Genomic DNA, 27,696 nt, shown 5'->3' with positions numbered 1-27,696 from the left:
TCATCCTCACTCAAGTACCTGACCAACCTCTGCTTTTCTTTCCTTCCTTACCAAGTGGCTCAGAGGTATATAATGCAAATTCTGCAGTGTACCCCTAACTCCTTCCAAGTATTCATCCCCTGTACCTCAAAATGTCTGCCTCTATATTTGCCCCTCCTGGAGTGGAGGAAAAGGTGATTTCCGAAGTACTTTTCTTCCTCTGATTTGTCCCACCCCCATTTCTTCTGGAACCCTGCTCTAATGCTTTGAGCTACACCTTCAGTCAACTTGCCACTTTCCTGTTACCAAAACACAAGTGAAACTTCATTTCTCCCCACAAGGAGAATCCTTCCCCAGCCCTGCTACATCTTCAAGTCACTCTCTCTTCATCACTAAACTTCTCCAAAAAGTGGCTTCACCAGCCCCTTTCCTGTCTACCAAAATTCACACCCTTAACCACAGGAGCTGAATTTCACCCCCATATCCTTAATAAAAATGGAAAAATCCTCAAAGGCCATTACAGGTCCTTCCACACATCACTCCCATCTCCTTCCCTCCACAACATTTGCCATTCTCCTGGAAACTCACCCTGGATGGTGAGGATGAGCTTCTGCTTCTGTTCATCCACTTGAGCCTTCTCTGGTCCCACTAACTACTCTTTATCCGGTTGCTGCCTTACCCCGCCCACAATTCAAATAGACATAACCTCCCTCAGAGATCCCTGCCAATAACTCCCAAACCTTTGCATCCATTCTCAACTTTTCTCCTGGGTTTCATTCTCCCTTTCCAACAGTCTATGAAATAATTTTACACATATATCAGCCTGCTTTATCAAATAGTAAGTCTACAACTGAAGCTTTAGTCCCAAACATGACCTCACTTCCCATTTTTTTACTGACATCCTCAATCTAAAATGAGTCCTTCTGACTGCTCTCTGTCTCAGCACACTGCTTAATTTCCCTTACTGCCCCATTGTAATTTACTTTGTTCACTTGCCTCCTTTGGACTATATGTAGCATATGTTTAGGAACTATGTCTGTCTTGTTCACCATGACAAGCACACTGTCTGGTATGGAGCAACCACTCCATACATTTTTTGTTTACTCAATATGTCTTTGTTCTTCTAGCTCTTTTCAAATTGCTCTTCTTGAAGTCACCATGTTTCCAAGCCTAAACATCAGCAATGATTGCTTTCCTTGGCCTCCTCATTGAATCACCAAATCCTGACTATCCATCCTTCCATCCTTTATAAGACCATGGCATCAGACCATTCCTTTCCATTTGCTCTGCCACTTCAAAAGTCCTTTTTCAGGCAAAAAAAAAAAAAAGACTTTTTAGCCTATTTCTAAGTCTCTGACCCATCTATTCACTTCCTGAGATTGGGTCTTCCTACAAAATCAATTTGATCCCATGGTCAAAAGCCTTCAATGCCACCCAACATGCCTTAACTCAAGTCCAGACTTTTGAAGCTGGTGTCCAGATCTTTCATGATCTGGCTCCTAACAGCCTCTCTACTCCTCTGTTTTGCCAGAATCCTTTACATCTCCATAGATCTCACACGCAAAGAATGTGAAACCATGTCTAAAGAAGTAAAGTATATGAATGATGTTTTCCTTTAAAAAAGTTAATAGATATAAATCATAAAAAGGAAACAAGTAGACAATCTAGAACTGAAAAGTACAACAACTGGAATGAAAATTTTACAAGAGAGACTCAACAGCAGTTCTGAGCTGGCAGAAGAATGTATCAGAGACCAGTGGGACACCAAGTGTACCAACATATGCATAACAAAGTTGTAGGAGAAAGAAAGGAGCAAAAAGAATATTGAGAAAATAAAATATCCTAAATTTGATGAAAAATATTAACCTACACGTCTAAGAAATTTAATTAACTCCAAGCAGGATAAACCCAAAGAGATGTACAATGAGACAAATCATAATCAGTCTGTCAAAAGATAAGAACAAAAAGAGTGAATTTTCAGAGCAGCAGGAGAAAAGTAGCTCATCACATACAAGGGATCTTCAATAAAATTAATAGCAATTTCTTATCAAAAACCTTGGAGGACAGAAGGCAGTGGGAGGACATATTCAAGGTGGTAAAAAAAGTGACAATCAATAATGCTATACCTAGTAAAAATATTCTTCAAAAATGAATGGGAAAATATAATCTTATATTTGAAAAAACTTAAAGACGACACAAAAAACTATTAGAACTCATAAATTCAGTAAACTTGCAGAATACAAAATCAGCATACAAAAATCAGTAGCATCTCTATATGCCAACAGTGGACAAACTGAAAAAGTAATCAAGAAAGTAATGCCATTTACAATAGCTACAAATAAAATAAAATATCTAGGAATTAACCAAAGAAGTAGAAGATCTTTACAATGAAAACTATAAAACACTGATGCAAGAAATTGAAGAGGACATCAAAAAATGGAAAACTATTCCAATTTCATGGATTGAAAAAATCAACATGTTAAAATCTCCATACTACCCAAAGCAATCTACAGAGCCAATGCAATCCCTATCAAAATACCAAGGACATTCTTCACAGAAATAGAAAAACAATCTTAAAATTCATATGGAATCACAAAAGACCCAGCAAAAAAAATGTGGAGGAATTACATTGCCTGGTTTCAAATTATACTACAGAGCTATAGTAACCAAAATGGCATGGTACTGGAATGAAAGCAGACACGTAGACCAGTGAAACAAAATAGAGAAGCCATAAATAAATCCATATATCTACAGTGAATTCACTTTTGACAAAGGTGCCAAGATCATACATACATTCTCTTCAATAAATGGTGCTGGAGAAACTGGATATCCATATGCAGAAGAATGAAACTGGACCCCTATTTCTTGCCATATACAAAAACCAAATCAAAATGGATTAAAGGCTTAAATCTAAAACCTCAAACTACAAAACAACTAAAAGAAAACATTGGGGACACTCTCTAGGACATTGGAGTGGGCAAGATTTCTTGAGTAATACCCCACAAGCACAGGCACCAAAGCAAAAATGGACAAATGGGATCGAATCAAGTTAAAAAGCTTCTGCATAGCAAAGGAAACAATTAACAAAGTGAAGAGACAACACACAGAATGGGAGAAAATATTTTCAAACTGCTCATCTGACAAAGGATTAATAAGCACAATACATAAAGAGCCCAAACAACTCTACAGGAGAACTAATTATTCAATTAAAAAATGGACAAAGATCTGAATAGTCATTTCTCAAGAGAAGATATACAAATGGCAAACAGGTATATAAAAAAGTGTTCAACATTGTTGATCATCAGAGAAATGCAAATCAAAACTGTAATGAGATATCTCACCCGAGTTCAAATGGCTTTTATCCAAAGACAGGCAATAACAAATGCTATAGAGGATGCAGAGAAAAGGGAACTCCCATATTACATTCCCATTGGTGGGATCTCATGTAACCCACAAATCATGTAACCCATCTCATGTAAAACATCTCATGTAACCCACAAATACATACACCTACTTTGTACCCACAAAAATTAAAAATTCATTTTAAAAAAGATTCAAGGAAAATGTGTGTTTGATGCATATGTATTTTAATGGTCTCATTTTTCACGGGGAGAAAACTTAATTACCTATATTGACAAGCTTCATATCTCCCATGCTTTTATCCATTCCCTCTTCTGGAATATTTGTCTTCCTCAAGACCAGTTCATCAGTAAAATCTAGAATATGTCAATTGAGCCTAGGAGGTCATCCAGCAACAGAAAGCTTGTCAAAATAGGAACCATTTCCATCCCTACCACTGAGTGGGTCTAAAATGAGTACTGCTGCCATCAGCAAGACCCTCTAAGACTCTGAGATATAGCTCAGGGTAGCAGCTTTATTTGAGTCATCTCCCTGCAAGGACAGGAGCCTCTCTTACTTCCTCCTCCCTCTTGTGCCTAGCTCTGGCTAAGGGTACTTAATAAGACTATACCCTTCCCAGAACCACAGTGTTTCATGCTGTGACTAGCCGACACACAGAGACTTTTGCTGCCAAATCTGCCTCCAAGCCACACCCTCTGGAAACTGTCACAGCCTGTGCTGAGCCCAAAACTCTTTGAGCCTGTCTTTTACCCACAGGCCTCCATGATGGTGCCCTTTGGGCTGAGCCAGGGTCTGGAAGGACACTCTGCTCCTTGTCTCCCTTGGACACTCTTGCTTGGGTAGATGTGAATGCAGGTCATCCATGCTGGGGGCACAGTGCCTGGCAACTGAATTCACACAGAAATCATCTGTCTCTCCAGTTTTTCCTCAAAATTGTACAGAACTGGTATGACAGGATAACATTTTTAATGAAACATTTTTAATGAAACTATAATTTATCTTTTTATCTCTTCCTATTTGTCTTAATCCATTTTGTATTTCTACAACAGAATATTACAGAATGGTAATCAAGAAAATACATTTATTTCTTACAGTTTTGGAGGTTGGGAAGTCCAGGTCAAAGGGGCCTGCAGCTGGTGAGGGCCTTCTTGCTGTGTCATCCCATGGCTGAGGGTGGAAGGACAAGAGAGTGCAAGAGAGCAAGAGGGGGCTGAACTCACTTTTATAACAAGCCCACTCTCACCATAACTAACCCACTTCTGTGACAATGGCATTCATCCATGTAGAAGGGCAGAGCCCTCACGACCTCTTCACCTCTTAAAGGTCTCACCTCTCAACACGGTTGTATTTGGGAAGAGAGGGGGACACATTCAAACCATAGCACCATTTAAGCAAATGGACCATTCTGTACTCATTGCCTCAAGAAAAGTACTTTATAAGCCAAAATAGAATTTTTTTAAAGGAGTTTTTCTTGGCATTTGTGTTTTCACACCTATGTCCTTAAGAATAGAATAGAAATAGAAAGGACTCACATCATAGATTTTGAAGAATTTTGTAAAGGAAGTAAGTATCCTTAGACGCCACAGAGTCTAAGGATAGACTGGAAACTTCAAAGGGGCCAGGAGTGTGTGGCCTGTATCCAGTAAGATCTTCTCACCAACAGTTGCCCCAATATTTGAGCCCACTGATAGAGCCAGAAGACATGAATACTCCTTTGCACCCCAGAACTTTGTTTCATCCCATTCAATTCACTCTATGTGAACACATCCTGCAATATCCCTAGACTTTCTAAACCCCAAAGAGGAACACAGGAATCTAGACACCCAGCTGGGCAGAGAGGTGAGGAAGGGAAAGTCCTCATATCTGTTCTTGGCTGTGGAGGAACAAGCTAAGCTGGAGGAAACTCCCCCACCAGGACAGTGATGAAACACTCCTCCCCCAATCCCAACACCATCATATAAGTGTGGCTTAAGTGGTTCTATGAAGCATCAGCTCCCAGCAAACTGGGGAGAGTTCTGCAGTTCACACCCAGGAGGAGATACCACATCTAGAGTATGTTGCACACCCTCCTGAGCCCTGCACAATGGCAGCCTCACTCACTTCTCACAGACCAGCAACTTTCTTTTCTTTTTTTTTTTGAGACAGAGTCTCACTCTATTGCCCAGGCTGCAGTGCAGTTGTACGATCTCAGCTCATGCAACCTTCTCCTGCCTCAGCCTCCTAAGTAGCTGGGATTACAGATGCCCACCACCACGCCCGGCTAATTTTCTTTCCTATTTTTAGTAGAGATGGGGTTTCAACATGTTGGCTAGGCTGGTCTCAAACTCCTGACCTCAAATGATCCACCTGCCTCGGCCTCCCAAAGTGCTGGGAGGGATTACAGGTGTGAGCCACCGCTCCTGGCCAGCAGCTTGCCTCTCAGGCAGTCTTGCTCTTGCATAGACACACATATTAGTTCAGCTCACCTCCCATTTGCCTCTTTTGGTTGCTTCAGCAAACTGTCCTATTTTCCCAATGGAAATGTATAAATAACCAGTTGAACTGAAGGATCCAAAATAATACTTTGAGGCTACTCTTGAAGCCCATTCATAAGCTGTCCTTAGAGGAAAAAAAAAAAGTAGAGTTCAAGTTTGAAGGCAAAAAAATACAAATTGGGAAACTCATGATTTGAAATTTGAAACAAACAAAAACATTTATTGCTCTTGGGTTGGTCCTACAAATCTTGATCAATGTTTAATGCAACCTAAAAGCAAAACAAAAAGTAAATATGCCTTAATACAATTAGAACTGTGAAAAGGCACAAGCCAAAGAAATAAAGCTTAGGTAACTTCTATGTGACTATGTGAATGAAATTTTTGGGAGTTTCAGATGATTTCAAATGATATGCAAATTGAATATAACCATAAATTATGTTCTCAAAGTAGTTATTGTTCCATCCTTTCTTCTACTTCTCTTACTATGTGTTCTCATCCTTCTCGTAGGCTCCTCTTCCTGTGGCCATCCCTTCAGTGTTGGAATTGCTAATGGTTACTCCCTGAGCCCCCAGGCCTTCACACACTGCACACTCTCCTAGGTACCTTACTCACTCCCCTTGCTTCATTCAGCACATATGCCCATGACTGCTGAATTTATATCTCTGGCCTGGGCCCCTTCCTAACGTCAGCTGTTCTTGGCTATTTTCACCTGCATATCTCAGAGCCACCTGAGAGTCAACATCTCTGCAACTGAAGCCATCAGTTTTTAAAAACCTGCTTCCTCTTCTTATGTTCATCAACTCATCAAATGGTAACACTCTTAACTCAGTAGCCCAAGGAAGACATTTAGGCTTCATCCTGACCCTGCCCCGCACTGATCCTGTGAGCCTGTCTTAAATCCACTCGGTTCCCTCCATCTCTGCTGTCTAACCCTAGTCATCTTACATCTGGATCAGTGCAATAACTTCCTAAGCGGTCTCCCTTTTTCCACTCCTGTTCCACACCAATCCTCTCTCCACCTTATAAAACACAGATTGAATCTTTAAGTCCTTTCAGTAACTCCTACCGCACCTAAGTCCAAAATCCCTAAGGCAACATACACGACCCAGTGTGCTCTGCCTTTATCCACCTCTCCAGCTTAAAATCATACCATTTTCCTAGCTCCATGTACCTTAGCCATTAATACTGGACAACTTCAGTCCCTTGAAAGCATCTTGCTGTCTCTATCCTCTGGGCTCATCTCAGACTAATTCCTTGAACTTCACCTCCTCAGGAAGACTTGTCCAGCCCCGGTCAAGTCTCTCCCTACTCTGTCCCTCAAAGAACCTTCCCCATTGACCCATGTCCCCCAAGGGCAGAAGCCCAATCCATTTTGTTCATTGGCATTTTCTAGCTCCTTGCATAGTGCCAAATCATAGCTGACATTTAATAAAACTTTAAACAATTAACACTGAGTCTGTGCAGCTCCACTTTCTGAACAGCTCTTGAAAATAACATTTACTTCAGGCCATCAACATCTTGTCCCCTAGATTACTACCTCCTAAGCCGTCTCCTGACACCTACTTCTCCATTTTCTTCCCCACACTGTTGCCAGATGGTCTTTGCAAAATGCAGTTCTCATCATATGAGCCTCCACTGCCTTTGGGATAAAATCTAAGCCTCTGAACAGAAATGACAAGTGCTTTCATGGTCTGGCTCCTACTTTCTCCTGGCCTCAGCTCTCACCCCTCCCTGCCTCACTCCCTCTACACTCTCTCCTATCTGGGTCTTCACACCTTCCGTGCTGTCTGCCTGGAGCACTACCCTCGGCCTCCCATGCCACCAGTGAGTAGCAAATCATTAGCTTCCTTCCCTGACTGAGGTTCCTCAACTGTGCTGGCTGTCCCTCCTTGTTAGTGTACATGAATTAAAGTGACCAAAATGTACCCTTCTTCCAGGACAGTCCTGGCTTACATCTGCTGAGCCGGCTCTCATTCTCAAAAGCATACTGGTTTGGACAATAAATTATGTGGTCCCGCTAACCATGACTATTAAATGCTCATCTAATTGTCTGTTTCTTCCCTGACAATAAACTCCACAAGATCAAAGCCATCTGCCTTATTCACCACACCATCAGGCATAGTGCCTGGCATATGGAAGATGTGGTATGTTTGTTAAATAAACAAATGTACTTACATACTGGAGAAGCATGCACTCTCATTAAGGCATTCATTTGGTTCCAGGGTTTGTTACTAAGGACCAAAATCGTGCCCCCTACACCAAATTTAAAGATCGTGTATTTCACAAAATGATTTTAAAACATATTTTGAAGAGGTTTTGAGGTCACAGATACAGAGATATAGATAAGCCAGTGACACACTTCACAAAAGGGCAGAATGCCAATTAGGAATATAATCGGCAACCAGGGAACTGATTATCTCTGAAGCAAAAGGCCCGTTTGCCAACCAATCCTGGCCTAGCCTCATTTTCCCTAGGCTTTACCTAAGTGAAAAAAATCAAAAACAAAAACAAAAAAGAGCTTTTTAAAAAACACGCTGATACTGACATCAGAAAACATTGGTTCATCAAGTTCTTCCACTCTGCTCAAGTTAGGTGCTCCATAACGATCGCTGATTTCAGCTAGTGTTTTGCCTGAGTCTAGTGTTGCTTCCTACAATCAAAAAATTGATGTTTACTTTTAAATTATTTCAAAATTAATACATTACTTTTCTTTCAATTTTGATTAAAAATTTTCTGATTTATAACATCAAAATTCAACATTATTAATTAGTGGAATTAACCAATTTCTGTTAATGACAAGAGAATTCTGGTAATGAATTGAGTATCCTAGAATATAAAGCTAGAATTCCGGCAATAAATGCTAAAACTTTTTTTTAAATACCTGCAGAAATTTAAAATAATTGTAAGTAATTATGTGGTAAATAGCTTCAATATCTCAAGAGAGCCTAGTTTTTTTAAATCCAAACACAAACTGAATGTCCAATTTTTACCTACTGTGAGATTTTTCTTCAAAGCACATTATTTGTGACTTGTTATTACCAGAAAATATATATGGACTATCAGTTTTGATAATATACTTGCTAAAAATTTAGCTACTTATGCATCAAAATTAAGCTTAAATTATAGGATACTCAATTCATTTCACATAACATAGAATGACTTTTTCTTCTCACCTCTGAATATAGAGTATCTTCACTCCTAACTAGATTTTCCATATTCATTCTCATCTCCTATAATATATAAAAATTAAGAAAATACTTTGAATATACTTCATTTTGATTTCATATTTCATTTTTGGCATTTTTATTTTTACACAATGCTATGATCAATTTAAAGCAAAAATGCTGTCACTCTGAAAGAGAATGATCTGATTACACATTACAAAACTGCAGATCACAGTCTTATTTAATACTCTATACTAATAGAAGGCAAGCATGTTTTATATATAATTAAATAAAACTTTTAAAAAAGTGAAATGGACTGAAACATTTAAACTGAAGCCAAATTATCTGCCAATATAAAAACTGACAAAATAAAAATTATAATAGAACCTTAGAACAAGAGATTTTAAAGAGAAACTACACTTAAGTAGAGTTTTGCACATCATGAGAAAGAAGTAAACACTTCTACAGGAACTAATCTGGCCCAATGCAGAGGGACCTGAGCGATGCCCTCTTTAATACTCTGAGCACTGCAGTAGGAATGTACTGCCAATATGGGAGACCTCTTTCTGAATGTGAAAATATTCTTCTAGCCAGCCAAACCTTGCTATGCCATCTACCTTTTCATTCTAAAGCAGCACGGTGGCCTAACTGACCCTGAGCTGATTGATTTTGGCTGCTAGAACACCAGTGATTTCTTGATCATACATATGGTTACCCTAATGATAGGAACATAAACAGCACTGTTTTCCCAAGACCACTCCATTTTCCTGGTAACTTCTTATCCAGCATCCACAAGGCTATATTGGGAACATTCATATTCTTATAGGACCATGTTCCCCCACCACAGAGATGGATATTTGACACAAACTAAGTCAGTCAGAATCCTTCTCTGAGATTCTTTTCTTAACTGAAACTAAAACAAGGCATCCATTCCTCTTGGATGGTAGAAGCCACAACATTCTAAGACTCAGAAGCCATTAAGGCTCATGTTCCCCACCCATGTGTAGCAAAGCAGCCCATAGTGAAAGAGTGAAACTAAAAACCAGGGGAACAGCAGAGGGGAGAGCCCTGGTAGCATCTGATTCTCTTGCTCCCAAAGTCTGAAAGGCCCAGTGATACCAAGTCCTTCACAGTTTATTAAACCCTTCCTTCAACCCAGAATCCTTCCAGCAAATTTTCCTTTGCACATGATAGTTTACACTGCGAGTCTGCAGCCATAAGAAAGCCAGGGGAAAGGACAGGAGTGGACTCATTTCTTAGCAATGTGCGAGGGAGTGGTACTTTGCCGGGGAGTACCTATGCTATGGTGAGGGATGATAAGCCTATAGAAATAGGAATTACTAAAGTTATTGTGGCTCTGATCACACAAGCTGCTGATGCCTAGAGATAGTAAAATAACATGAGTGTGGCTCTCTGGAGCCACAAAATAGAGACCAATCCTTCCTATAGACTTTTAAGCACTTTAATGTAGCTATCAGATCACTTTGATTTAAAAGTATTTTAAATTCCTTTATTTTGATCACTGCCTTCTTGATATGTTCCTGTATTTTCTCTTTCAGTTTAGATCCGTGAATCTCTTTCAAAAATTATTTAATTTTTAATTTTTACTGACATATAATAGCTGTACATATTTACAATGTACATGCAATATTTTGATACAAGCATACAATATGTAATGATCAAATCAGGATATTTGAGATATCCATCACCTTAAACATCATGTCTTTGTGAATCTGGTTTTTCTTTGAGACGGAGTCTCGCTCTGTTGCCCAGGCTGGAGTACAGCAGCGAGATCTCAGCTCACTGCAAGCTCCGCCTCCTGCCTTCTGGGTTCACGCCATTCTCCTGCCTCGGCCTCCCGAGTAGCTGGAACTACAAGTGGCCACCACCACGCCCGGCTAATTTTTTTGTATTTTTAGTAGAGATGGGGTTTCACCATGTTAGCCAGGATAGTCTTGATCTCCTGACCTCGTGATCTGCCCACCTTGGCCTCCCAAAGTGCTGGGATTACAGGCGTAAGCCACGGTGTCCGGCCCTTTTGTGAATCTTAAAGACAAAGGGGATGCTTGTGTATGTGTGCATACAGGCATATCCCTGTGCTCGCACTACGCTCAGACTAAGACATCAGCATCTGTATTTTTTAAACTATGTATAGGGCTTTTATCCTTTTAAAAAAATCTCACTTTTTGATTTAATTCACCATTCATACTTTTGAAATATTGCTTTAATAAATGATTCTCTCATCTAAGCATCAATAAACATAATGAACATTGTCTATAAAACCTGCTTCTTTTTTCAGTTTTAATTATGGAATAAAAAGGGGGAGCGACATTTGATTAAAAGATAGTAGCTATAAATTCAGTCATCTAGAATATTGGTCTATATGACTCATAGCTTTTGGATGCAGGAAATATGGGTCAAACTCGAGACCTGACATGATACAGACACAACCAATGAAGATGGGCTTTCTTGAAATAAGTTACTTTAGGCCGGGTGCGGTGGCCCACATCTGTAATCCTAGCAATTTGGGAGGACAAGGTGGGCAGATTGCCTGAGCTCAGGAGTTCGAGATCAGCTTGGACAATATGGTGAAACCCTGTCTCTACTAAAAATACAAAAAATTACCCAGCCATGGTTGTGTGTGCCTGTAATCCCAGCTACTCAGGAGGCTGAGGCACGAGAATTGCTTGAACCCAGGACATAGAGGTTGCAGTGAGCCGAGATCACGCCACTGCACTCCAGCCTGGGTGACAGAGTGAGACTCTGTCTCAAAAAAAAAAAAAAAAAAAAAAAAAAAAAAAAAAAAAAGTTACTGCATAGTTTATTTTAATGAAAGGCATGAAAGTCCATGTATGAACATATTTTAAAATGTAAATTCTTGCTGTTAATACACTAACATAAAGACATAGACTACTGCCTCTGAGATCGGAATACCCTCAATATTCAACATCAGCTAATATAACTAGGAACAGCTAGCTCTTGACTAAAATATTGAGGGTATCACTATTAGAGAACCCTACTACTCACAGAGAACTTTCACAAACACTTGTATAAGAATCCAGTGAGACATTGCTAATAGTATTATACTGCTAGCTCTAGTTTTGAAACAGGTAAACTGAGACTGAAAAAGGTCATGAGACTTGTTTAGCTTACACAGCTAATATGTGGCATGTCTTCAGACTACAAATCCCATGGTCCTTCTGCCAACAGCTGAAATAAACAGTTTGAAGATTCTAGAGAGTTTTAAATAAAACTGACATTTATAAAACTTCAAATTACCTTGTCTAATTGTTCTTGAGCTCTCTGTAGTTCTTGTATTCTCTGCCTCTCTTTTTCTTGCATTTCCAACTCCAGCTGCAATGCCAGCTGTTGCTGAATATTCAGAAATATGTCATATTACAGTTAGATTAATTGCAAGATAATTAAGTTTACACCCACCTTCCTTTCAGAAACTTACAATAAATGGTCACATCCAACTAATACTTTAGTTTCTACGAAAGTTTCCTGAAGCATAAAATTTTTAAAAAAGATTTTAATCTTCCTTAATTGCAAATTATAGAAAGCACAATTTGTACAAAATCATTTTCTCTTTTCTTCTTAAAGTAACAAATGAGATTGCAATAACTTTCCAGATAAATTTCTTTAAGCATAGATGGGTCTTCCAATAGCCACACATTGGTTGTAGAAGAGTGAGTGAGAAACTCTTCAGAATATCATCTGGGGCTCATGCCTATAATCCCAGCACTTTGGGAGGCCAAGGTGGGCAGATCATTTGAGGTCAGGAATTTGAGAAGAGCCTGGCCAACATGGTGAAACCCTGTCTCTACTAAAAACACAAAAATTAGCTGTAAAAAAGATTACAGGGTGGCACACGCCTGTAATCTCAGCTACTCGGGAGGCTGAGGCAGGAGAATCGCTTGAACCTGGGAGGTGGAGGTTGCAGTGAGCCAAGATTGTGCCATTGCATTCCAGCCTAGGCAACAGAGTAAGACTCCCTCAAAAAAGAAAGAAAAGAAAAGAAAAGAAAGAAGGAAGGAAGGAAGGAAGGAAGGAAGGAAGGAAGGAAGGAAGGAAGGAAGGAAGGAAGGAAACAAAAGAAGAAAAAAGAATATCATCTGAAATCATGACTAACCGACAATATATTTGCTCCCAACTCAGCATATCTGTCACACTAGGATAGGGTTCAGCAATAAAGCCTGTGGGCCAAAGCCAACCCAACTCCTATTTTTTACAGCTTACAAACATAGAATGGCTTTTACATTTTTAAATTGAAAAATTTAAAAGAAATAATATTTCATGACATAGGAAAACGGTATGAAATTTAAATTTCAGCATCCTTAACTAAAGCTTTATTGAAACACAGCCATGCCCATTTGTTTACGTATTGTCTATGAGCGCTTTTGTGCTGCCACAGCAGAGTGCAGTCGTTGTAACAGAGACCACATGTGGTACACTCACCACTGCCTGGCTGCCCAGCACCCTACAAACCACAGTAACATTATTGTAACAGCAGTGTTTGGAGTACCATGGTATCACTATACTGTGACATTTTAAAAAATTATATCCATTATGTCAAAACAAGAAAGCCAGGGATGGGTGGCTCATTCCTGTAATCCCAGCTACTCAGGAGTGAGGCAGGAGGATTACTTGAAGCCAGGAGTTCAAGACCAGCCTGGGCAGCATAGTGAGACCCCCATCTCTAAACAAAATTTTGAGATAAAAAAAGAAAACAAGTGAACTTTGAATGTCGCACTTTTAAGGCACACTGGAGTGTGTATTATTTTGTCATCAAATTAAATGGCAAAATATGTTTCCCGCTATATAGTGCCACTGTGCTAAAAGAATATAATAAATATCAACATTACCAGACTAAGCACTCATCACAATAGTCCCAGCTCACTGAGCACAAAGGTCAGAAAAACTAGAAAATTTAAAACAGAATTGGCTGGGCATGGTGGCTCACACCTGTAATCCCAGCACATAGGAGGCCTGAGGTCAGGAGTTCGAGATCAGCCTGGCCAACATGGTGAAACCCCGTCTCTACTAAAAATATAAAAAAAAAATTAGCCAGGCAGGTGCCTGTAGTCTCAGCCACTTGGGAGGCTGAAGCAAGAGAATCACTTGAACCTGGGAGGCAGAGGTTGCAGTGAGCTGAGATCGCGCCACTGCATTCCAGCTTGAGTGACAGAACGAGACTCTGTCTAAAAAAAAAACAAAAACAGAATTATCACAGCAGAATTTCTTTACAACACTTATAAATGAAAATAAGTCTGCAACAAAAGTAGGGTTCCAAGTAGCTCATTTGTTATGCAAGCAAGGAAACATATTTACCAATGGTGAGTGAATTAAACCATGTTTTATTTCAGTGGCCAGAAAAACGTGTCCAGGAAAAAACAAAACTTGTCTAAGATTTTAGCCTTTTGGTGAGAATAGCTGCTCAGAGTTGACACTAGGAGCAACATCAATAGTCAACTAAAAACAAGGCATATGATTCTGAGTGCCTTTCCTTGGCTCCTGATAAGTAGACAGATGTTCCTGACACTGCTCAGTTGTTCATGGAAAGGGTCAATACTGAGTTTGAAGTGCCTGAAAAACCAAACCTCTATGAATAGTCTTTGATATGGTTTGGCTGTGTCCCCATTCAAATCTCAACTTGAATTTTATCTCCCAGAATTCCCAAGTGTTGTGGGAGGGACCCAGAAGGAATCATGGGAGCTGGTCTTCCCTGTGCTATTCTTGTGATAGTGAATAAGTCTCATGAGATCTGATGGGTTTATCAGGGGTTTCCACTTTTGCTTCTTCCTCATTTTCTCTTGCTGCCACCATGTAAAAAGTGCCTTTCGCCTCCCACCATGATTCTGAGACCTCCCCAGCAATATAGAACTGTTAAGTCCAATTAAACCTCTTTTTCTTCCCAGTATTGGGTATGTCTTTATCAGCTGCTTGAAAACGGACTAATACAGTCTTCATGGAACAATTACAGGCAAGAGTATTTTCAAAGTCGTTCAGAAACACCAATTCAATACAACCTGCAGTGAAATCTGCTAAGATGTGTTACAGCTGGCAGTGATAAAAATATGTGTGGAATAGAAAAAGGCTGAGCTGAACAAATTTACAGAGCTCATGAGAAAATAGAGTGTTTAAAGATAGTAAGTGGTCAGCATATTACTCAACAGCAGCTACTCTGTGAAAGTATCTGAATCTATGATGTGTTATTGAGCCAGCGGTGTCAACTGTGACCTTCATTCACTCTTGTAAACTGGACCATCAGTTCCGTGAATTTTTGTCAGAAACAGAAGCTGGATATATCCTGATGTCCTACCACACAGCAATTCCATGGCTTAACAGTTATATTATGAATTTTTGAGCTCAGGGCCAAGATTTAACTTTTTATTGTGTAAATTGAAGGTGCATATAATGTTTTGATATAGATATACATAGTGAATACTTACCACAGGTAAGCAATTTCAATATCCATCATCTTAGACAGTTACTTTTGTATGGTAAGAGCACCTAAAATCTACTCTTAAAAAATTTCCAGGCCGGGCGCGGTGGCTCAAGCCTGTAATCTCAGCACTCTGGGAGGCCGAGACGGGCGGATCACGAGGTCAGGAGATCGAGACCATCCTGGCTAACACGGTGAAACCCCGTCTCTACTAAAAAGTACAAAAAATTAGCCGGGCGAGGTGGTGGGCGCCTGTAGTCCCAGCTACTCGGGAGACTGAGGCAGGAGAATGGCGTAAACCCGGGAGGCGGAGCTTGCAGTGAGCTGAGATCCGGCCACTGCACTCCAGCCTGGGTGACAGAGCGAGACTCCGTCTCAAAAAAAAAAAAAAAAAAAAAAAAAAAAAAAAAAATTCCAGTACACAATACAATCTTATTGGTTATCATCCTCATGATGTACTTTAGATCTCTACATTTATTCATACTGCATAATTGCAATTTTGTACCTTTTGACCTACATCTCCTCATTCTTCTTCCAGGCCTACCCCTACTCCACCTCTTGGTAACCACTGTTCTAGTCTCTGTTTTTATGTATTCAAATTTTTTTTTTTTTTTTAAGATTTCCACATAGAAGCATGTGGTATTTTTCTTTCGATGTCTGGTTTATTTCACTTAACATCACGTCCTTCAGTTTCATCCATGTCATCACAAATGGCAGGATCTACTTTTTTCTTAAAGCTGAATAATATTCCTTTATATATACATATATGTGATACACATATGTGAGATATATATACAAGATATACATGAGAAATACATCTTACGTTTTTTCGAGACAGGGTCTTGCTCTGTCACCCAGGTGGGAGTACAATGGCGCCGCCTCAACCTCTGGGGCTCAAGCAATCCTCCCACCTCAGCTTCCTGAGTAGCTGGGACCACAGGTGCATGCCATCATCATCATGCCTGGATAATTTTTACATTTTTTCTAGAGATGAGGTCTCCCTATGTTGTCCAGGCTGGTCTCGAACTCCTGACCTCAAGTGATCCTCAGGCCTCGGCCTCCTAAAGTACTGGGATTACAGGTGTGAGGCTTTGTGCCCAGCTCACAATTTCTTTATCCAGTTATGCACTGACAGACATTTAGGTTGTTTCCAAATCTTGGCTATTGTAAATAATGCTGTGATGGACATGGGAGTGCAGGTAATCTCTATGAGGTGCTGGTTTCGTTTCCTTTGAATATATACTGAGAAGAGGAATTACAGGGTCATATGGTAGCTTTTAGTTTTTTGAAATACACCCATACTATTTTGCATAATGGCTGCACCAATTTGTATTCCCATCAACAGTGTATAACAGTTCACTTTTCTCCACACCCTCACCAATATGTGTCTCTTCCCTTTTTTTTTTTTTTTTTTTTTTTTTTTTGCACTCACCCAGGCTGGAGTGCAGTGGCACAAATCTCGGCTCACTGCAAGCTCCACCTCCCGGGTTCACACCATTCTTCTGTCTCAGCCTCCTAAGTAGCTGGGACTACAGGCGCCTGCCACCACGCCTGGCTAATTTTTTGTATTTTTAGTAGAGATGGGGTTTCACCACGTTAGCAAGGATTGTCTCGATCTCCTGACCTTGTGATCCACCCGCCTCAACCTCCCAAAGTGCTGGGATTACAGGCGTAAGCCACTGTGCCCGGCCATGTCTCTTCCCTTTCTGATAACAGTCATCCTAGGCCGGGCACGGTGGCTCATGCCTGAAATCTGAACACTTTGGGAGGCCGAGGTGAGTGGATCACCTGCGGTCAGGAGTTCAAGACCATCCTGGCCAACATGGCGAAACCCCGTCTCTACTAAAAATACAAAAAAAAAATTAACCTGGTGTGGTGGCGGGTGCCTGTAATCCCAGCTACTCAGGAGGCTGAGGCAGGGGAATCGCTTGAACCCAGGGAGTAGAGTTTGGAGTGAGCTGAGATCATGCCACTTCACTCCAGCCTGGGTGAAAGAGCAAGACTTCGTCTCCAAAAAAAAAAAAAAGAAAGCAGCCATCCTAATAGGGTTGAGGTGGTATCTCATAGTGGTTTTGATTTGATTTGCACTTCCCTGATGACTAGTGGTGTTGAACATTACCTGTCACTTTTAATAATATATCTGTTGGCCATTTTTATATCTTCTTTGGAGAAATGTCTATTTAGGTCCTTTGCCTATTTTTTAATTGGGTTACTTTTTTTTTTTTTTTTTTTTTTTTTGCTATTGAATTTGCATTCCTTATATATTTTGGAGATTAACTCCTTATCAGATATATGGTTCACAAAATTTTCTCCCAATCCATAGACTGCCTTTTTGTTTTGCTGATTGTTTGCTGTGCAAGAGCATTTTAGTTCGACCTAGTCCCATTTGTTTAGGTTTGCTTTTATTGCCTGTGTTTTTGGTGTCATATCCAAAAAATCATTGCCAAGACCAATGTCAAGGAGCTTTTTCCACAGTATGTTTTCTTCTGGGAGTTTTACAGTTTCAGATCTTCCATTCAGGTCTTTAATCTATTTTGAACTGATTTTTGTGTATGGTAGAAGACAAGGATCCAGTTTCATTCTTTTGCATGTGGATATCCGGTTGTCCCAACACCATTTATTGAAGAGACTATCCTTTTCCCTTTGTGTTTTCTTGCAGGGCTTGTCAAAAATTAGTTGACTGTATATACTTCGACTTATTCCTGGGGTTCTCTATTCTGTTCCACTGGTCTGTGTGTCTGTTTTTATGCCAATACCATACTGTTGTAATTACTATGGCTTTATAATATTATTCTGGATCAAGTAATTTGATACTTCCAAGTTCGTTTTTCTTTCTCAGGATTGCTTTGGCTATTCAGGGTCTTTTGTACTTCCATACAAATTTTAGAATTGGGTTTTTCTATTTCTGTGAAGAATGCCATTGGAATTTTGATAGGGATTGAGATGAATCTGCAGATTATTTTAGGGAGTATAGACAGTTTAACAATACTAACTCTTCTGATATATGAACACAAGATATCTTTCCGTTTATTTGTGTCTTCCTCAATTTTTTGCATTAGTGTTTTACAGTTTTCAAGATATAGATGTTTCACCTCCTTGGTTAAATTTATTCCTAAATATATTATTCTTTTTGAAGCTATTATAAATAAGATTGTTTTCTTGGTTTCTTTTTCGAGTAAGTTATTGGTAAACAGGATTTAAATTTTTCTTAATGAGAAGAAATACTCTCAACCACTGTTATCAAACATTCAATAGATTTGGAAATTAGCTTTGGCTGCAGACTTGATAAAGTTTCTTAATTCATTCTAAAATTACATTGCAAAACATCACTCATATGTAAAACTTACACTGCAGTAAACTCACTTCAACAACAACTCATGTTGTTTGAATCACAAGTAATATAAAGCTGCTTTATATACTTCCAGTGCTGTTAAAACCAGAACAAGGTATTAGATCTTCGTTCCCAAACACATTGGCAGTGGATGTATTTTCCAACCTCGAACTACAATTCCAGAGTGTTTGTAAGGCCTCAATATAAGTGCAAAGGAAATTTCCATATTTCAAAATCCATTTATGCAATTAAGAAACTTCCATCAGCCTTCAGTTGGAAGTGGCTATTCTACAAAGTAATGCATGCTAAAAGGCAAACAGCAAGAGAAAAATATAATAGAATTCTAGAAATACCTTCTAAGGAATAAACATGCTCAATTTAAATTATACACACATAGACTGATAGCAATTGTTGACAGTAACTATGTATGTAAAAAGACATTTTCAAGGATGAAACACATAAAACCTCATTACAGGTCAGCATTAGCAGATAAACATTTTTAAATAGATTTTGATGATAGAGCACACTAACGCTGAACTTCAACCAAGTGAGATGTTATCTTTTAAAAATTTTTTTAAATTCTCAATAGTAAACCTGTCTAACAAAAAATTTATATTCAATGATTGTTTGAATTCATCAATAAAACATTTGCAAAAATTCATTTTCTCTCTTACTATTCCTACATAATATGCCGTAATGCCTTCATAATATCCTCAAATTTGCCTCTTGGCCTGCAAAGCATAAAATGTCTACTATCGGGCCGGGCGCGGTGGCTCAAGCCTGTAATCCCAGCACTTTGGGAGGCCGAGATGGGTGGATCACGAGGTCAGGAGATCGAGACCATCCTAGCTAATACGGTGAAACCCCGTCTCTACTAAAAAATACAAAAAACTAGCCAGGCGAGGTGGCGGGCGCCTGTAGTCCCAGCTGCTCGGGAGGCTGAGGCAGGAGAATGGCGTGAATCCGGGAGGCGGAGCTTGCAGTGAGCTGAGATCCGGCCACTGCACTCCAGCCTGGGCGACAGAGCGAGACTCCGTCTTAAAAAAAAAAAAAAAAAAGTCTACTATCTGACAATGTATTCTAAAATAATAATTTTTTGCAAGTAAAGACATAATAAAGTGATTAATATCTCATTTGCAAAAGGCTTTTAAAGGTAATTCTTGGTATTCCTATATTATCCCCACTAAGAAAAAAGTGATGGGGTAGGTAGCTGAAATGCAGAAACAGTTTCAATCAGCTTTCAGACACTGATAGAGGAAGTTAAATAACTCCAATCTCTCAGCAATAATGCAAAGTGCACTTGTTAAATAACAATCAGATTGATCAAAATAACCAGCTTCTTGACATTTTCAAGAAACTTCCAAAACCTAATCTTTCTTCACACATGAGCAAAACCACTCAAAGCCATTCAAAACAAATAAAAAACAAAAATGCTCTCACTTCAAAATTAAGTTCTTACATAGAAAATGGCAATAAAAATACTTCTCTGTTCACAAAAAACTAGGCTTGCTGGAGAGTGCCTAAAATGTCAAGGAATTTCAAGTCAGCAGTACTGACTATGAGGACAACTGCTTTTGCAACCAGCAAGGAAATAACCAGAGTTCCCACCCTCCAGCTCACATGACTCAGAAGGTATCCAGAGGCCTCTCTGTTTTTCTTCATCTCAACCACACGCTCTCTTAAGCCTTTCTCTGTTGATTGATCTCTCCTATCTATTTCTGCACACCAATCCACTCCATTAACTGGCCATAACATCTCCTGCATAATATTATTTTATCTTCCACCCTAATACAATACTTAGGATTCAATACACAGTGGATTAGTTCATACTGGTCAACATAATATGGCTAGAGAAACTTTTTATTGCTAGCATTGCCAAATTATACACAAGTAAGATAAAGTAGGTGAGCCAAAGAGAGTTAAGTATCTTCCACTTATGATGTAATTGCCTTGGGGAAGGAGAACCACTGGGAATTCTCTGATTTTTGATAGAAAGGGACAGATACCAGCTATAGAAGCTGTAAGAGGAAAGATGGCTCCTAATCCACAGTCGTGGCTGCTGCAGGAAGCACCTGGCCTGTTTGGATGACAGTTTGACACCCAATTCAACACTTTTTAACCTCCCCTCAAGAATAAGCCAATGACTGAAAATGAAGACTCAGAAGCAGTAGAGTTTTCAACAGCCCTATCCTTCTAAGGGGCCTGCAGTTTTCTACCTCAATATCAGGGATAGGAAGTCAGTCAGAGAAGCTATTTGCCAGGTCTATATTCTTCTTTTTATCTGCATACCCAAATAATAGACTTCTTTCCCCATTTTAAATATGTAAACTTGAGTCAAGACTCTGGAGTTAAGTATTATCTGGTAGAACTATAGAAGTGGCTTAAATTTAGCTTAGAAGCTCTCTATAAATTAAATCAGTCCAGAAGCCACTCTGGAACTTTCCTCTCTCCAGCTTGTACTCCATGACTCATCCCTTCAACAATTCCCTTACCAATATCTTCAGCTCCCTAATCATGCTACCCCAATCCTGCTTCAGTTAAAAGGTCCGCCTGCTCCACTTCTTCACTCAGACATCTGGGCCCAAGTGAAGAGAATCACATAATCACATAACCAAACCAAATGGCACAATTGATCTCCAACTGCTACCAAGTAATGCTAAATTATATCCCTCAACTCTTCTCTTCCATCCTCCAAAGCTGCCATTTCTAACCTTCACCACTCTGCCCATACCTCCTACCTTACACCCTTGTTCTTAGCAGATGATCATGGTGCCTACTTCATAAAGAAGACAGAAACTGTTGCACACAGAAGGTGCTTCCACCAACACCATTCTCTCCTCTTTCCGTCGATTATAATCAAAGAAGTGCCTTCTGCCTGCCTAACCTATGATCTGGGCCCATTTCCTCTCATCTCCATGGCAAGCTGACCCTACGAATCATCCACTTTATTTCCTGATGTCATCCACTCACTCCTCCACTACTGTGCTCTTAAACACAAAAGCATCTCTCCTTGCTCTCAAAATCTTGAAAGCACTGCCTACATTTTCCATCTCCCCTGCCTAACTCCACCCACCCCCACCACTCCATCCACACTATTCCCACCAAATTACGGTGGCCTCTGATGAACACTTTTCCATTCAGCAATAGATATGGTTGACCACTCAGATCTCACCAAAACACTCGTTCCCTCTGCCTTCTGTGACAGCACACTCTCTGCATTTTCCTCTTACCTGGAGGTATGGCATCTTTTGTATCAGCAACAGCAGTGTAGAAAGGAATGTGTATGTATGTATACAAGAATGCAGTCAGGAAAACTCATGGCTGCTGCTTCTCCAGCAAAGAAGACACACACATCCATAAAGATGAAGATATTAGGAAGCCATATCTAAGTAACTGGAGATGAGAAGTTTATCAACATTTGGGCTGTGCCACGCTGAGGTTGGCATCGTTAATTCCAGTCCCCTCTGAACTATCCTACTTGCCTCACCTGCTGAAGTAAGAGCTCCTCTGCTTTGAGTCTCTCCATCATTTCCTGCTCCATCAGAGCTAATTCTCTTTCATGCTCCAGCTCGGCCATTTCCTTTTGTCTCTAGTATTGTTTAAAAACAACAGCACATGACTTCTTAGAGAGAAAGCAATTTGTAAAAGCAATCTTGAAAGCATTTAATAGAGACAATTAGGGAAAGGGTTAAGCAAATTATAGCCCATCCCTTTAGAAACAATATAATAATTTGGGAAGATATTTTATCTGAATAATGAGCACAATATTAAAGTTATACATTGTGTATGATCACAAATGCATAAACAAATCTATAAATCTATAGAAAAAATACTTCCCATGAAAGGAATTACCTAAAAATCTAAATAGAAGTCTTCTTTGGGTACTGTTTTCTCCTTCCTACTTTCCATGTTGTTCAAGTTTTTGTATCATAAACATTATTTTTATAACAGAAAAATAATAATATTAAAGTTTTTAAAAAGCAGGCAAGTTCGACCAATTTTTTTTCTTCTAATTTTCTAGAAGGAGATTCCTACTTACCAGTTGTTCCATGGTCACATTTTCCTTAAACTTGTAAATCCACAATGCTAAATATTCTATTGGATCCACTGGGCGAACTCTTGCCACTTCTGCAAGACCTTGAGTTAAACATGCCCCAAGGTGCTTTTGAAGATATATTGACTCCGTTTCTAACTCCTAAATAAAAACTCCTAAAAAGTAAGTGTTTTTGCATTACTGCAGGATATCATCAATAAAGTCACTATAAGACTAAAGTGCAGTGGGTTGAACAAAGCCTTACATACACCCTGCCCTCAGCCATGTACACGTCCTGTTGGGGGTATCACAAGCAAGCTGGCCCCAGGAAACTTCTAATAGTTTCCAAAAGGACTCCACAGAAGTCACTACAACTAAAGTGGTTTCAAAAATCCTGAAGGACCTCAAGTCCAAGAGTCAGAAAAGAGATATTATCATTATTGATTTCAAGTTTACTTGATGCCAAGTAATGTGGGTCTCATTTAATTCTCACAACATACCTGAAAAATAGGTATCATGATCCCAATGGGAACATGAGCAAGCCCAGGCACAGAGAGCGTAAGTGCATAGTTCAGGATCACACAGCTGGCAGATGAAGGAGGCAGGGTTTGTACCCACCTCTTGATTCAGGATAACACAGCTGGCAGATGAAGGAGACAGAGTTTGTACCCACCTCCTGATTCCAAAACCCTAACCCTAAAGACTACACTAAAATGTCCCTCCTAAGCCATGAGAGCCATTTTTACAAAGCATCACAATAGTCCACCTTTTGAAAAAAAAAAATCCATAAATTTCCAAGGCCAAAGAATGAAAACTCAGCCTCCAAATAATAACATATGAAGCTCCTCACAATCTGGCCCCAATTTTCTTTTCAGGTTCACCTCCAGACATCTCTCTTGGCCCCAGCACACCCTGGGCTCTAACTCCATGGACATCCTGCCATTCCGATGACCACTCCTTGCACATTTCCATCTCCATGACTCTTGTACATGATGATCCCTCACTCTCCTCTCTCTCTCTCAAAAGATCTCCTCCCCTGCAAGGTAGAGAATCATTTCTTATTCCCTGAGCTTTCCCAGGCAACCCAAAGAAGTTCCTCTTGCTCCAAGCAGCTTACATAGCATTTACCACACTATCATAGAGAATTACACTATCTCTCTGTGTGTGTGTCTGTCTTCCCACTAGAAGACAAACTCCTCTAGCTGCTTGAAGAGTGTTTTAATCACAGGGCTGACACAGCTGTTTCTCCATGGTGGCAAGGGAATGAATTTCTCCACTCTCCCAGTTATGTCCTGCTCCTTCCAGTTATGAAGATAAACAGGAATAATCATAGACCAGATTGTTTTTAAAACAGAAAAGGAAAAACGCAGCAACCAATCTCTTTCAGGTGCTTTGGAAAAATTGATCACCCTCAGATTACCCTTAATATTTTAAGAAATCTAGACTCTCCTGATAGTCTGATGAAATGTAATCAATTGTTCAACAAATGTATAATGAATATTTGCTGGGTGCAATGGCTCACACCTGTAATCCTAGCACTTTGGGAGGCTGAGGTTGGAGGATCGCCTGAGGTCAGGAGTTCGAGACCAGCCTGGCCATAGTGGTGAATGCTGTCTCTACTAAAAATACAAAATTATCCAGGTATGGTGGCACATGCCTGTAATCCCAGCTACCAGGAAGGCTGAGGCAGGAGAATCACTTGAACCCGGGAGGCAGAGGTTGCAGTGAGCTGAGATTGTGCCATTGCACTCCAGCCTGGGCAACAAGAGTGAAACTTCATCTCAAACAAACAAACAAACAAAAATACCTGTTATAGGTCAGGCACCATGATAGGTACTGGGAATACAAAACTATTGTGGCTTGAATGTCTGTGTCCCCAAAAATCCGTATGTTGAAATCCTAACTCCCAATGTGATGGTATTAGGAGCCTTTGGGAAGTGATTAGATCATTAGTGTGGAGCCCTCATGCATGGGATTAATGCCCTTATAAAAAGAGACGGGAGAGCTTGCTCTCACTCTCTGCCATCTGAGAATAAAACTAGAAGACAGCCACCTGCACACCAGGCAGAGGGTCCTCACCAGACACCAGAAATGCCAATGCCTTGATTTTGGACTTTCCAGCCTCCAGAATGATGAGAAATAAATGTGTACTGTTTTTAAGCCACCCACTGTTGGTAATTTGCTATAGCAGCCCAAACTAAAACAAAAACAGTCTCTGCCTTCATGGAGCTTACAGATGAGAAGGGAAGATAAATATTTAAATCAATAAATATGAAATTGAAGTTAAAATAAGTACTATGAGACCAGAGGAGAGGAGGAGCTGATCAAGTCAGGAAAGTAAAAAAAAAAAAAAAAAGCTTCTCTGGGGGTGACATTTGAGCTAAGCTCACATTTACCCAAAAAAAAAAAAAAAAAAAAAAAACAGTAAAATTAACATGACAAAGAAGAGAAGGAAGAGTCTTCTAGGTATGAGGAAAGGCCCTGATATAAGAATGAGCATGGCAATTATAGGGGATAGAATGCCACTGTGTCTAAACCTGTCCCTGGACAAATGCACCTAGCATTTTGCATAAAAGTTCAGAGACACTGACATCTGGGGGTCCGTCCATAACCCCCAATTTTTATTCTATGGAAAAATTCAGTGTCTCTGAAATTTTATGCATAACCATGCGCATATGCCATATGACAGTGGTGGGAAGGCAAAATGGTGTAACTCCTATGGAGGAGAATTTGACAACATCTAGAAAATCACATATGCATTCACCCTTTGACTCATCAATCTTGCTTCTTGGATCCTATCTCAAAGATATAGTTGCAAAAATATGAAATGGCATATGCACACAGGTATTTGCAGCATTATTTACAATAGTCACACTGAAGCACCATCTAAATGTTCATCAAATTGGGGATTAATAAGAGCAACACAATGGATTATTATGCAGATGTACAAGAGAATGAAGAAACTAAAGAGTGATCTCTAAGACACAAAATAAAGAAAACAAGGTGCTGAAATTGTATATGGTCCGTCATCTTTTGCATTAGCAACAGCAGTGAGGAAAGGAATATGTGTATATATAAACATAGTCATAAAAACTCTAAAAACTGAAAACAAACTGGCACTAATGAACCTAATTCCAAATCAGGTTGATATTGGTGTCTTAACCACACAGAGAAAAGAATTATTACAAATGACTTTGGAACACAGTATCTTCACTGTATTTCTTCAGTAGGATGTATCTGAAAGACCAAAACGCTACAAAGACATGTCAAAGTCATTTGAAGTAAAAAAAAAAAAAAGGGAACAGACTCCTATTACTGCTCCAGAAAGATAAAATGTGGGAAGGTAGGAAGGGGGCCATTATCCCCAAAGAGAAAACTTCTGGCCTACCAGTGGGGCCAAGTCAGGGGAGGCTCTGTCTCGGATTTCTGGGCATATCAGTGGGACCCAGGCAAGGCCTGCCAACTCCCTTAGCATATTCCTGTCCGTGAAACGAGGATAATACCCATCTCTCCTGTGGTAACCAATGTTATTTTTCATATACACCAATAGGCATCTTGGCTCAACATAAGAAAGCCGTTTCCCACAGAAACAGCTGCCTACAGCCTGAAGAAGGTGCCACAGAGATGGAAGGAGGTTCCTTACCCACACCTGGGAGACAGCCAGCCGACTGGGCAGGGGCACCCGGGCAGGGGTGCCAGACTTCTCAACTAAAAACCCAGCTCGCCCAGGTGACTCTGAATTTCAGATAAACAACGAATAACTTTGCGTGATACTATATTTGTACTGAAAAGTAACTCGTTTATCTGAAATTCAGTTACCTGCGCATGCAGTACAGTATTGCATCTGGCAACCTCCCGGGGCGCTCGATGTGGTTTTCCCACCCGGGAGTCTGGAAGAGTCTCCCGCAGCCCGCAGTAGACAGAGACGCAGCGCTCCCCGCTCAGGACGAGCAGGAGAAGGAGAGCCGGCTGCTCTCGGGAGCCCCAGGCGCGAAGCGGCCTCCTTCCGCCTCAGGTGAGTCCTGCTCGACGCCCAAGGCCCAACGGTCAGAACCGCCTCTGCCCGCCGGACCCAGCGAAGCTAGAGGAACTAATCTCAAAAACAGTTCGGGCCCTCCCGGTGCGCACACCCGACACACGCGCCCGCTAGCCACCCGGGAGCCGCGTCCCGTTGCCAGGCAACGAGAGCGCGCGCCTCAGGAGCCCGTGTAGGTGAGCAGAGGGCGCGCAGTGGGCGGTGGAGGGGGAACGCGCAGCAGAAAGGGGGGGCCGTGGGGGGTCGCGCTGCAGGGAGGAGGGGGCGTGCAGGAGCAGTAGCGCACCGCTGAGTAGAGGGGCCGCGGCCGAATGGAGGGGGCGTGCAGGGGTAGGAGCGCGCGGCAGAGTAGAGGGGGCGCGGCAGAGTGGAGCGGACACGGTAGAGAGGAGGAGGCGTGCAGGAGCGGGGCGCGCGACATAGAGAAGGGGTCGTGCAGAAGGGGGCGCGCGCAAGGGGAGGGGGCCAGAGAGGAGCGGGCGTTCAGGGGGCGGGCGTGCGGCAGAGAGGAGGTGGTGTGCAGGAGGGAGAGCGCGCACGAGGTGGCGGAGAGGGAATGCGAGAAGGGAAGCGCGGCAGAGAGAAGCGGGCGCGCTCCAAGGGGCGGGGGCCGGGAAGGAGGGGGCGCGTAGGAGCGGGGCGCCAAGCAGAGAGGAGCGGGCACGCTGGAGCGGGGTGTGCGCACGAAGGGTCGAGGAAAGGCATATGTGGCGGCGCGCAGGTGGGTGAGCTGAGGAGACTTGCTGCACAGAAACCTGGAGGAGTGGGGGGACCGAAAAGAGCAAGGGACCCTGGCTGGCAGGCAGGCATGCTCTGGGAGAGATGAGGGGGTGGCGCGCTTTGAGGAGGAACCAGGAAGGGCAGCCAATCGGAG

General features: G+C 41.0%; 3 protein-coding genes across 14 annotated transcripts in view; 2 read left to right on the top strand and 1 right to left on the bottom strand.

Moving 5' to 3' along the window:
* The window catches only part of PLAC9 (placenta associated 9), a 325,463-nt gene that overhangs the window by 197,725 nt on the left and 100,042 nt on the right, over window positions 1–27,696 (top strand). The window lies entirely within an intron of this gene.
* DYDC2 (DPY30 domain containing 2) overlaps window positions 1–27,696 on the top strand; it is a 127,780-nt gene that overhangs the window by 90,676 nt on the left and 9,408 nt on the right. For 2 of the 12 annotated variants that reach the window (XM_050803556.1, XM_050803553.1), the window contains exon 1: window positions 26,951–26,998. Coding sequence is in view for 1 of the 12 variants with exons in the window: in XM_050803548.1 (XP_050659505.1) it covers window positions 27,379–27,543 (165 nt within the window). In the remaining 11 variants the exon portion in view is untranslated. Of the gene's footprint in view, window positions 1–26,665; window positions 26,802–26,948; window positions 26,999–27,327; window positions 27,544–27,696 lie in introns of those variants that run through there. The other 10 variants (XM_050803554.1, XM_050803557.1, XM_050803551.1 and 7 more) reach the window with 9 other exon arrangements.
* On the bottom strand, window positions 5,992–26,694 carry DYDC1 (DPY30 domain containing 1). Its single transcript, XM_050803580.1, has 7 exons — window positions 26,606–26,694; window positions 22,793–22,962; window positions 22,241–22,342; window positions 12,257–12,349; window positions 8,987–9,043; window positions 8,359–8,463; window positions 5,992–6,082 (listed from the first exon to the last, which is right to left on the bottom strand). Exons 2-7 carry the CDS (start codon window positions 22,802–22,804, stop codon window positions 6,053–6,055), a joined length of 399 nt encoding a protein of 132 aa, XP_050659537.1. The 5' UTR covers window positions 22,805–22,962; window positions 26,606–26,694; the 3' UTR covers window positions 5,992–6,052.

Source organism: Macaca thibetana, chromosome 9 (assembly GCF_024542745.1).
Source record: "Macaca thibetana thibetana isolate TM-01 chromosome 9, ASM2454274v1, whole genome shotgun sequence".
Lineage (NCBI taxonomy): Eukaryota > Metazoa > Chordata > Mammalia > Primates > Cercopithecidae > Macaca > Macaca thibetana.
This window is presented reverse-complemented; position numbering and strand designations above follow the sequence as displayed.

Bases quoted from the DNA above. Each gene is read 5' to 3' on its own strand.
- DYDC1 (XM_050803580.1), bottom strand. The intron at 12,350-22,240 runs GTGAGGCAAGTA...CTGAATATTCAG, and splicing joins AGGAGCTCTTACTTCAGCAG to CAACAGCTGGCATTGCAGCT. The intron at 6,083-8,358 runs GTCAGTATCAGC...TTTTGCTTTTAG, and splicing joins ATGAACCAATGTTTTCTGAT to GTTGCATTAAACATTGATCA.